Raw genomic sequence first — 11,505 nt, forward strand, 5'->3', positions numbered from 1 at the left:
TGGAGGAAATCGAAGATTAAAGTCATAATTTTGACTTTGTGCTGAGATTCCTGAGGGGGAAAAAATTCAGATTTAATCTTCCTAGAAAAGGTCAGAATTCTATGTTAAGTATCAGAAATCAAGGATTTGAGAAAAAACTGTCATTTTAGCAAAAGAACTCCCTGCTTTTCCTCTTATCAGGTACTTTCCGCTAGTTTCCAACTTTTCCACCCCACCCCTCCAGGCAGCGGTGGGAGAAGCTCCATGGATCCCCTTCCTGAGTCGCTCCTGGCCTAAATGACAACACTCCAGCAAAGTCAGGAGTTAGAACCAGGACTGAGGCTGGAGGGTGATCGATTGGAATCTCGTCCTCAGAGGGATTAATTAATCCCAGCTCAGCCTGCGACCAGCTCACACCCACACAGTTCAAAGTCCTATTTCATTCCTCCAAGGCTTGTTTGGCTCAGATTTGTCCTTCCACCTCTGGTCGCTGTGACAAATGTCACCCTTCACCCTGACATGTTTTATAAATGCACATCATTATTATAATATTGTTGAGAAAACTGGCTGAGAAAACTTCCCAGAAAGGTAAACGTCTCCTCCCGTGGTGCTACAGCCGAAGATTATAAAATGTACCTGAGTTCGTTCTTCCATCTTTACTACTATAGTAGTTCTTTTGTGACTATCTCAACAGTTTTTTTAAATATTTTTTTTTCTGCTTAATTTTCCATCCTCTGGGAATGACCTCTACATTATGGCTCTCCACAGTCATGACCATGCAATCCAAGCCTCTCTCTCTTTGTCCCTCGTTGTAGGGATTAATTATTTTCTTGTTTTAACTTTTAACTGTTCCGTCTAGAGGTCGATCGTGGAGAGTTCACTGTCCTGCCATTATTGTGTCTTTTTTTTTTTTGATAAAAATAATAGATACAATTTCGGAACTAAGCGATTAAAGTCAGAAATGTGACATAAAAAGTCAGAACTTTAATCTCATTTCGAAAATCTAACCAGATCAGCAGTTTCCCTGTTTATTTTGGACATCAACTTACATGGATTAACTAACTTCACAATTTAAATCATATGTAATTAACTGCAATTTGTGAGAAACAGACAGAATTCAAGTATGATGAGTTTCCTCATTTCAGGTCAGTACTGTTTAGGCAACTTTATTTCTTTTACATTCCTTCTTTTTACATTGAAGCTTCCATTCACATGTAAAGTGTGCACCAATAACTGCCATTCATTTTAGTTAAATATTGTTGTAAGAAGAGCATGAATAAATGTCTTATTTTATTTTATTTCCTGTGCTTGCCTAAGAGGCAAGGCGCAGAGATTACTATCCTAGGCGACTGTTTAATTTTTTTGTTTGTTTTAATTATTCTATTCTATTCTATATTGCCCTGTATCCTACGTTGTTCGGTTGCCCTTCATTGTCGTTATTACGGTAGTGACAGAAGGCGGTGCGCCGCTCTCCGGGTCATTACGGTAGCTGACGTCTCCCTCCCCCACACCGCGAGCTCAGCTCAGCTCTTCGCCGTTGATTGGTCGCACGAGCCGGAGCCATTTGGCGCAGTTTTGAGCTACGTTCGTTGACAAAGGGCGTCCTATTATTTATTTATCGTCGAATATATTTTTTAAAAAGAAAACACACACACATTTCGCGACCGAACATCAAAATGAGCGCCATCAACGTGAAGAAGCTGAAAGTGAACGAGCTCAAGGACGAGCTGAAGAAGCGCAATCTGTCGGACAAGGGGCTGAAGCCTGATCTCATGGCCCGCCTGCAGGCCGCCCTGGACGAGGAGGCCCTGGTCCCCAACTCCCCGCTCGCCCAAGACCAGGACGCCGGCGAGGACGAAGGCTTTGGCCAGGCCGCCGACCAGGAGGGCATGGGGGAGGAAGAAGAAGGCGACGGGCCGGTGGAGGAGAGCATGGAGGCCAACGAGGAGGAGGAAGAGGAGGTAGAGGAGGAGGAGGAGGAGGAAGACGACGAAGTGGAGCCGGTGCCCGTGCCGGTGCCGGAGAGCGCGGGCGACGGCGACGGAGACGGAGACGGCAATGGCGTTGACGAGGAGATGGGCGAGGGAGAAGAGGAGGAGGAGGAGGACGACGACGACGAGATGGACCCCATGCTGAAGGGGGATGTGGACGACATGGAGAAAATAGACGCAGAGGACGGTGAGCCCGGAGACCAGGCCGCAGAGGGTGAGTGCGGCGGGGCTTGCTTCTGGAGGAATGTGGCTGGTTTGGATGGACTGTTGGCGGCTGGGTGTTTTTATTTTATTTTTTTCCGCTCGGTGGGAGCAGTTTCAAATCCGCGTCCATGTTGGAGAGCCAGACCTCACTACGAGGCTAGCCAGGCGTTAGCCCCACTCTAGCCGGCCAGCACCGGGCTCCACATAGGTTAATCTAGCGCCCCCAACGTTTCTGATTATCCACCGCCAGCTTTGCGCATCGACAGCCAGTCGTTTGGACGTGTTTAGCTGCGTGTAGGCGAGGTTTTAGAAGGGAGCTTTTCGGTTTTGTGTTAGCCTGTTAGCTCGCCAGTTAGCTCCGGTTCCTTTGTGTCCGTGGTGCAGCCGGTCCGCTAACACAGAGGTTCCTCCGGTTAATCTTTAACTCCGAACTGGGTGCTCGTTGAACTAGAGGAAACCAGCACTTGGTTAAAACACTGAATCTTGCATTTATATGTTAAAAATAAATAAATAAATAGGGTTGTCAAACATAAGGCCCGTGGGCTAAAACAGGCCCGCAATACAACCGCCGTTCTGAACAAAACTACCGAAAAAATAAAAAGAGAACTTGATTATTTTTAAGGAACCTTTAGCGAACTAAACGCTGTAATTTGAGATGTTATGATGTTGCCATGAGAGCTAGCAAACTAGCATTAGCTCCGAAGCCATGCTGTCTGACATGAATTTGCAAAAACATGCATAACTCAACAATTATACGAGTTCTTTGTACATTTCTCTGTATTTTGCACTTTATGTTGAGATTGTAGTCATTCTTTCCGACGTAACTGTTTGATGTTGTGGAAATATTGACATTTTCAAGTACACTCTGTGCCACAACAAAGAAAAATGTGAATATTTAAAGATATTTATTTTACCAGTCCGGCACACTTTTAACATGAAATTGGACTGTATATTGCCTCTGGACTAATATATGTTTGACACCCCTGGTTTAAATGAACTGTTGGCTTCTCAATACGTAGTTGATTTTTCAAATTAGGATGTAATTATTTTGATTATCTGAAGCTAGGCTCGACTTGCAATTTTGTTGTATGTTTCCACGATTACCTTGTTATATACTCCCAAGTGTATGACCTCAATCCAGGGTCAGGAACCTCTGATTTAGCCAACCTGCGGCTGCGCAGAAGGAGTAGTCTGCGTTGCTCTAACACGTGGTTAAGTCTGTTCCTGGTTTTGAATAGAGTTATTCCGATGGATGGAGATAGAATCTATTACCTTACTGACTAGTGTTAATAATAGCTAGGTGGGAAAGGGTTAATCAAGGGTTAGCTAGGTCTCCCTGCATGTTACTTTTGACCCATTTTCCCCCCGCAGTAAATTAATCATACATCAGTATATCGTCAGCCCTTTAATTCAGGGTTAATCACACTTTACTTTTCAGAGACTTGTTTTCACCATGCAGCCCCAGCAGACACTGTCCACAAGGTTCACTTGGGCCAGCTTCTACTGTAATTACTACCTGGTCTTTAGAGCTGTTACCATTTCTGGAGTATGACTGTATTTGTTGTAAGTGTAACTATTGAGGTGTTGCCTCTCAGTAACATTGATGATTATGGTCGACTCAATGTAACTAATGAACGGGCTTCGTGGGGCCAGAACCCCACTGCCAGTCCGACCTCTCTCTCTCTCACAAAAAGGAGCACCTCATTCTATATCTTTGTTCTATTTTCAAAGGAGATGCGGACAAAGACACGAATGCTGATCAGAAGAATAAGAAGGGTGTTAAGAGACGCCGGGAGGAACATGGAAGGGGCTACTTTGAATTTATTGAAGAGAACAAATACAGCTGGTAAGGATGGGACAGAGCAAAATGGCCTTCAGCATCCCTGAAACGCCATCCATAGCTTTGTTGGACTGTATTGGCTTTAAGTGCCAATGCACATAACTAGCAAGAGGAGAACCCTCTTTTTTTTTTTAAGTATTATACTATTTCCCAATAACACAACTTTCACACACATGTTTGGAGGGTCATCCCTGCCGTTTGAAAGAGCCTTACCATTTTTACCTTGAACCTCTTTACAGTGCCCACTCACACCGTGTCTCTAATGGACTGCAATTCTGTAGCAGAAGTGCATCTTTCAAGTCTCTCTGAACTGTCACATATGTTCCTCATGTCACGTATTGTTTTGGAGAGCCCGCTGTGTCCTCGAGGTGAATCGAGGCTGCTCAAAAGAACCCAGACAAAAAGTAGCAGATGTGTACTTTTGAATGGAAGGAGGGTGGACTGGGGGGAGAGGATAGTGACGAGGCGTGGGAGGAGGAGGGGGGTAGCACAAAAGAGTGTGTGACGTCCACGGATGAGCTCGCTATTGGCCGTCCCATCGTTTTTCCTCGCAGTGGTGTATTTTTATTTTTTTTTAAATTTGTTTTTTTGTTTTTTTTTTACTTTTCTTTTCACTGGTTGTATGATGTCAAAATGCTATTTCTGTCCCATGTTTCATGTTGCGTGTTTGTGTTATCACGGTGTGAGAAAGTGGGTGTGTGCATTTTGCAAGGCTCCTTCTCTACTGTTGCGAGGGTGGCATCATGCATGGAGTGTGTGTGTGTGTGTGGGTGTTTGAGAGAATGTGTGTACATGTAAATACTTCTTGGTCAGTGTTTTGTTTTCATCGCGCTGTTGACACCGAGGGAGGATCAACGGGCAGATTCCCCCACCACCCCTATGGTTTTATAATTTTTGAGGGACGTCTGGGACTTTTCACTAACGTTCAGGGCGCCAAAACTCCTGGAACACTTTTTTCCCCCCTCTTTAGACAAATCGAATTTTTAATTTTTTTAATTTTTTGGCTTTTTCAAGATCTAATTATGAAAGTCTTGGTTTAAACTATTTCTCCTCCCATGTAGAACTTGAATCTGCTTGTTGCGAAATCGACTCATTTTTCAACCATACAGCCGCCACACATCTCCCCACGAGCAGCTACTTGTGCACCACTCAAGGTCGTTTTGGGGGAAAACAGAGAACGCGTTTCTGGAATTGAGGAGATGCTAATATTGTCAGACATAAAAGTTGGCTCACGAGCTCCTAATCTGGTGGATTCCAAGTGAATAATTAGTTCTTTGGATTTCCAGGTGAAACGTCTTAACATTCGTTAAGGTGCACTTTGAGTTCTCAAGCAGCCAAGCATAGTGACAGCTTGTACTGCATCGTAACTTCGATGTGACCTTCTCTTCTAGACGTCCACAACATGCAAATATAAATATAAGTTGACCCCCTTGTTGCTGGGCCTGACCCCCCCACACACACATATATACACACACACACACAGCAGTCTTGGGGACACAAACACACTCCTGTGAAAGAGGAGCTGTATCTGCTCTCAGGCCAGCAGACAGCCTGGCATGCTAAGGCTAAAGTTGGAGCTGTTTTCTTTCTGTCTTATCTTCCATGTTGTAGATTTCACTGGATGTCACGAGGTAAGTGTCATCTGCCATGGCCTACAATACTGCTGACATTGCCAAAAGTTTGCAGACTGGTTTTTCCACTCTTTTAATTTATAATATAAAAAATATATATATATATATTTTAACCCCCTCCCCCCAGTCTGTGTCCCCTCTTTTTAACCCCCCCCCCCCCCCCCCCCCCCCCCAAAAAAAAATGTTTTCCCTCAAGTCATGCCCTCGGGCATCTGTTTGTAGCCACGATAAGTCGTGAATCCTCTAACTGGTCTACTGGCGTCTCTCTTTAGGGCCTTTAAGTCTCCAGTGCCCCCCTTGGAGGAGGAAGATGAAGAGTTTGATGATACAAAAGTCTGTCTGGACACCTGTGAGTTGTGATTTCTGCGACCAAGAGAAATACAGAAGACATTACAACAGTTTATTCTCAAACTGAAGTCGTCTTCTTCTTTCAGACAACTGTGACCTCCACTTTAAAGTGTCACGGGACCGTTACAGCGCTTCGTCTCTCACAATGGAGAGTTTTGCTTACCTGTGGTCTGGAGGAAAGGCCACCTACGGGGTGAACAAAGGCAAAGCCTGCTTCGAGATGAAGGTGCAGTAACGGGGAAGCGGTGCTTAAAGCTCTCGGTGGTAGCCGAGCCTGGCGTGTTGTTTAAAATCTTCTGGTTCTCTGTCTTCAGATCACAGAAAAGATTCCCGTCAAGCACATTTCGGGCAAAAACATGGAGATCCACGACGTGCAGGTCGGCTGGTCCCTCACAACAAACGACCTGCTGCTCGGTCAGTGCCCGCGCCGCCGCCATGCTTCTCGTTTAGAGAAAAGTGTTGTCAACAATCTAACTTTGTCTTGGACATGTAGCAGCGATCGTTCTCTGTTAACTTGCTCCCAATCACCAGTTCCATACAGACATGGAAACAGATGTCAGGGCGATACTTGATCCCACATATCAAAGTAATTTTAGTAAAAACAAAAAGAGACTCTGGATTTGACATTTCTACTGACTGTCGGTGCAAAAGAGAGTGCAACTTCAAGGAAGAGGCATGGAGATTCAGCCCAAAAAAAATCTCACCTTGAATGTAGAGTTAATAAATAAGATGTGCAATATGTGAAAAAAATATTATTGTGAAAATAGTTGAAAGTTACATGAAGTGTGAAACGTTGAGCTGTTGTAGATGTATTTTGAATAGATGGGTGAACCCGCATTATGTCATAGACTGGAGAGCTCCCTCTAGTGGTCTGCAGCCAGTACCACGTGGACTCAAACAGTTGTTTTCTTTCCCTCATCAATGTGCAGGTGAGGAGGAGCACTCCTATGCTTACTCAGGTAAAGGCAAGAAGACTACAAACTGCGCGACCGAAGACTTTGGAGAGACTTATGAAGAGAACGACGTCATCTGCTGCCTTATCGTAAGGAACCTCTCTTGTCGTTGGCCTGACTACACGGGATCTCCGCTTCCTTAGTCTCTTGCTCGTATTTGAGGTTTCTCGAGTCATTTCGTCATGCGAGTCTGACGTGTCCCGCCCGTCAATGTTCTCTCAGGACTTTGAGGGAGACGAGGTGGTGTTGTCCTTCTCGAAGAACGGCGCCGAGCCCGCCGTCGCCTTCGAGATCAGCAAGAGCAGCCTGGACGGCCAGGCGCTCTTCCCCCACGTCATCTGCCACAACTGCGCCGTGGAGTTCAACTTCGGCCAGATGGACACCCCGTACTTCCCGCAGCCGCAGGGCTACACCTTCCTGCAGCAGATCGACGTGGGCGAGCGGGTCCGCGGCCTCAAGGGCCCCCAGACCAAATCTGACTGCGAGGTGAGTCGGAATCGTTGAGCGGCCGAGAACTGAATCGGTGGTTCGTTACAAAGCTTTTTTCGTGGAAGTGTGCCTCGCGTGTAGATTTCATTGAGTCTTGTTGTGCAGATCATCGTGGTGGTGGGCCTGCCGGGCTCAGGGAAGACGTCCTGGGTGAAGAACCACGTGCAGGAGAATCCCGGGAAGTACTACATCCTGGGCAGCGACACCATCGTGGACAAGATGATGGTCAGTGCCGACTTCCGCATCCGGGAAGTTTGGACAAATGTTATCGACATGGTGATTAATATATTATCTATTGTGACGTAGATCAACAGCCTGAAGCGTCAGTCAAAGGACATCACCAAGCTGACCGCCATTTCCCAGCGCGCGCCCCTTTTCCTGGGGAAGTTCATCGAGATCGCCGCGCGCAAGAAGAGGAACTACATCCTGGACCATGTATGCGACTCGTTCTGATTCTCCACTTTCGTCCCCGTCTCACAGATCAAACTTAAGTTCAGGCAGTAACCACGAATCCTGTCTCCCCCTCAGACCAATCTGTCCGGCCCGGGCCAGAAGAGGAAGATGTGCCTTTTCGCAGGCTTCCAGCGCAAAGCTGTGGTCGTCTGCCCCTCAGAGGAAGACTACAAGGAGAGGGTCCAGAAGAAGGTTGAGAGCGATGGCAAGGAGGTGCCGGAACACGCCGTGCTCAAGATGAAAGGTGACAGAGAGACAAGTCCCTGCTCTTGAGTTTGGTTTCCCTTCGCCTCCCGTCTCTGACGGTTTTCCTCCGCCGGCAGGTTTCTACTCGCTGCCCGAGGTTGGCGAAAGCTTCGATGAGATCGTCTTCGCCGAGCTGCAGAAGGAGGAAGCGGCCAAGCTGCTGGAGCAGTACAAGGAGGAGAGCAAGTCGGCTCTGCCCGCCGAGAAGAAGCCCAACCAGGGGAGCACCACCCCCAAACGGGGCGGAGGCCCACGAGGCGGCGGCCGGGGGGGCAAGAACCAGTTTGGACGCGGCGGCGCCGGTGGACCCGGCCCGAGAGGCGGCGTCCGCGGAGGCTTCCAGAACAGAGGCAGCTTCCGAGGAGGCAGAGTGCATGCTGGGGCCAAGAGCAGCTGGAGTGAGTTTTGACTTTCACGTCATTTTAAAAAAACAAAACGCATTGTTTAATCCGAACGCTCCGTGCCTGCAGGTCCCGGCCCCCGCGGAGGCTTCAGCCGACCCCCCCGCGGCTTCCTGCCCCCTCCCGCCTTCCGAGGAGGCTTCCCCAACCGGGGTAACTTCAGCCGAGGCGGCGGCCCCCTCCCCAGCCTGGGCGGCTCCCCCAGAGGATCGCCCATGAGGGGCAACATGGTCCCCAGAGGAGTGCCCATGAGCAGGGGCGGGCCCATGAACCGCGGCAACATGAGCAGAGGAGGCGGAGGCAACATGAGCCGTGGTGGCAACCGAGGTCACCCCAGCCAGGTGGGCCGACTAACACTTCAGTACGGCAAGCTGGCGGACGTTATGAGTGGAATAATAAGATCAAACTAAATGCCGTTTGTTGTTGTTTTTCTCCCCACATCTTCAGTTCCAGCAGAGAGGCGGCGGCCGCGGAAACTTCGGCAACAAGAACGGCAACTTTGGCAACAACAGGAACAGCGGCAACTTCGGCAACAGGAACGGCATGGACAAGGCTCAGGCCTTCAACCAGAGCTGGCAGCAAGGGGTCAGTGCTTCACTTATTGTTGTTGTTGTCGTCATTGTCGTCGTCAGTGTGTAACAGTGTGTGTTTGTGACTCCGCCCCCCCCCCCCACAGTTCTGGAACCAGAAGCCCTGGAGCCAGCAGTACCAGCCCGGATATTACTGAGACACTTGTTCTAATGGACTGGTGGACGACAACGAGATCCACCGCTAGCCACGGAACATCTCCCATCGCCCTCCTGCCGATTTCATCTTTTCTTTTTTCCTCTTTTTTTAATTTTCTTTCTTTTTTTAAATCCTCTCTGCCGACTGCCGAGACTGAAGCGACTACATTCCACCGGAGAGTCGAGCGAGCGTCACCGGCGCTCTCCACACACACACGCATGCACAGCGTGGCCTCAGTCTCATCCCGCTTGTTTTGTTTTTAAGTTGTATATTTCCAGATATTCCACCACTTTTAACCAACCACGCTTTTAAGAGAATCTACTGTTTGTTATTTGAGGAACCAGAATTTTTTTTCTTTCCCCCCCCGTTTGGCAGATATTAAGAAAAGTTTTTTGTTCAGGATTGTGTATTTTTATGTGCTGTGAGTTTAGTTGTTGTTTTTTGTTTGGCTTTTTTTTTTTTATATAAAATACAAATTGTAAATAGATTTTTCTTGTTTTCTTTGCTCAATTCGCAAAGTGTAAGAATTTGTATTGAGGCTCGTCGACGGGACGGTTTGCCGGTTTGTCGGTTCGTCGCCGTTGAAGAAGCGAAGATACAACAGCAAGTTAAAATTTTCTTCTTTTTTTTTTAGTTCCTGTACTGCCATCGCAGCGCGTACTCCTGTGCAAAACTAAACTTATCACACTTTATGAATACCTTGCGTAAATTCCTTTTTCCGCAGCCACATTAGAGTGTGTGTGTGTGTGGGGTGGGGTGGGGGGGGGGGGTGGTTCAGGGGTCATGCTCAGGCACCCACGGTGCTCTGGGAATCGAACTTGCGATCTCGCTTCTCGAGCCTGAGGGCCCCCGCAGCCAGATAACATCCACACAAGACTGTTTCCTCATATGCAACACGTCCATTTCTTTCCACTCTTTCCTTGATCGATCGATTGAAGACAAATCGTCTCCGTATCAAACTTTTAACAGTCTGTTGTGCCAGAGATAACGAAAACAGCAGATCTCTCACTCCCAACACTTTTCCGAGAACAAACAAACCCCCCCCCCCCCCCCCCCCCCCAAGAGCCATCACACTCCTCGCTTGATCCGAGGAGAACGGACACAATCGAACATGAAATGCTCGGTCCTCCGGCTACGACATACGCAACGTCTCCCATCCTTTAAAATCCTCGCCTCTGCCTTGCTTAGCCGTTCCATCGGCCGTTCAATTCCGCGGGTCTGACTTGTTCCTTCAGTAGGACGGCAGATTCCTAAAGATCCACCAAGAAATCATCCGTTTTAAGCAGCAGGAACACAGAAGCTCCAGTTTCCCAGCTTCTGTCACACTAAATGAAGCAACGTTTGGCGAAAGGACCGTCGTACTCTGTCCGACGTCGTAGGAATTTAGTGGAAAACGTCGGGTTTTTTAGGCTGAAGTTGACCAACGTGATCGATTTACTGAATAAATTAAGAACTGCAGGAAACGACTCGCAGGTCTTTGAGTCTGCAACACTGACGACCAGCGATAACTTGAACACTCGATTATTAAGCGGCATTTCATGAAGTGCTACAGTCCGGAGTATATAATCCAACAACGTGCTGATTTAAAAGACATTCAGACATTCCTGCTGTATAAACTTGGTGGGGGGGGGGGCGCTCTGTAATGGTGAAGGTCATAAGAAAAACTCCACTATTTGTTTCACCAGTTCCAGTTCTGGTGCGTTAAATCCTGAATAAAAAAAACGGTCGGCTTTTTTCCCTCGTCGAGTTTCAGTTCAAAGGTGCATCGATGACCTTTTGACCTGGTGGGAGCCATACCTGAAAGAAAGGATAATTACTGGCGTTTCATTTCTAACGGTTCCTTTAGTGCAAGAAACTTCTGAGAATTCGTGCACAAATAACCCTTTGTTTTTTGTTTTTTTTAAACGTGTTGATTTCTGAGGTCATCTTGATCAGCACAAGAAGTCTGGGTGGCTCATCCTCACCAGCAGACATGAACTAAGGGCTGCACGGCGGCGGCGGCGCCACGCTCCTTCACACTGACGTATTCCCCCCCCCCCCCCCCGCGGCAATAACGGCAACAACAAACCCCCGACACCGGCTTGTCGGTGTGCAGCCATCCTCCGTTTTCCCCCGTATTGATTTGCTGAGCGAAACCTGTGTGTGTATATATATATCTATATATAGATATATATATATATATATACTTGCTACGAAACAAAAAGGCCACTAACTGAACCGTGCACGAATGTTCCTGAATTAACT

General features: G+C 47.6%; 1 protein-coding gene across 2 annotated transcripts; it reads left to right on the forward strand.

Moving 5' to 3' along the window:
- The first annotated feature begins 1,507 nt into the window (after positions 1–1,507).
- hnrnpub (heterogeneous nuclear ribonucleoprotein Ub) lies at positions 1,508–9,953 on the forward strand. 2 transcript variants are annotated; one of them, XM_080491510.1, is made up of 14 exons: positions 1,508–2,184; positions 3,906–4,020; positions 5,918–5,994; positions 6,080–6,219; positions 6,308–6,407; positions 6,923–7,035; positions 7,169–7,432; positions 7,541–7,660; positions 7,742–7,870; positions 7,964–8,132; positions 8,212–8,532; positions 8,605–8,876; positions 8,983–9,120; positions 9,212–9,953. In XM_080491510.1, exons 1-14 carry the CDS (start codon positions 1,656–1,658, stop codon positions 9,260–9,262), a joined length of 2,538 nt encoding a protein of 845 aa, XP_080347636.1. In that variant the 5' UTR covers positions 1,508–1,655; the 3' UTR covers positions 9,263–9,953. The 2 variants fall into 2 exon arrangements, with proteins under 2 accessions (XP_080347636.1, XP_080347637.1); XM_080491511.1 differs by having other exon boundaries at positions 1,508–2,157.
- Positions 9,954–11,505: the final 1,552 nt, after the last annotated feature.

This window comes from Lipophrys pholis (genome assembly GCF_963383615.2).
Source record: "Lipophrys pholis genome assembly, chromosome: 21".
Lineage (NCBI taxonomy): Eukaryota > Metazoa > Chordata > Actinopteri > Blenniiformes > Blenniidae > Lipophrys > Lipophrys pholis.

What these genes read in the sequence shown, in the direction of transcription:
- hnrnpub (XM_080491510.1), top strand. Translation starts at nt 1,656, where the DNA reads ATGAGCGCCATCAACGTGAAGAAGCTGAAAGTGAACGAGCTCAAGGAC. An exon ending in AAGCCTGCTTCGAGATGAAG is followed by an intron (nt 6,220 to 6,307) that starts GTGCAGTAACGG and finishes CTCTGTCTTCAG; the next exon opens with ATCACAGAAAAGATTCCCGT. An exon ending in TGGGGCCAAGAGCAGCTGGA is followed by an intron (nt 8,533 to 8,604) that starts GTGAGTTTTGAC and finishes CCGTGCCTGCAG; the next exon opens with GTCCCGGCCCCCGCGGAGGC.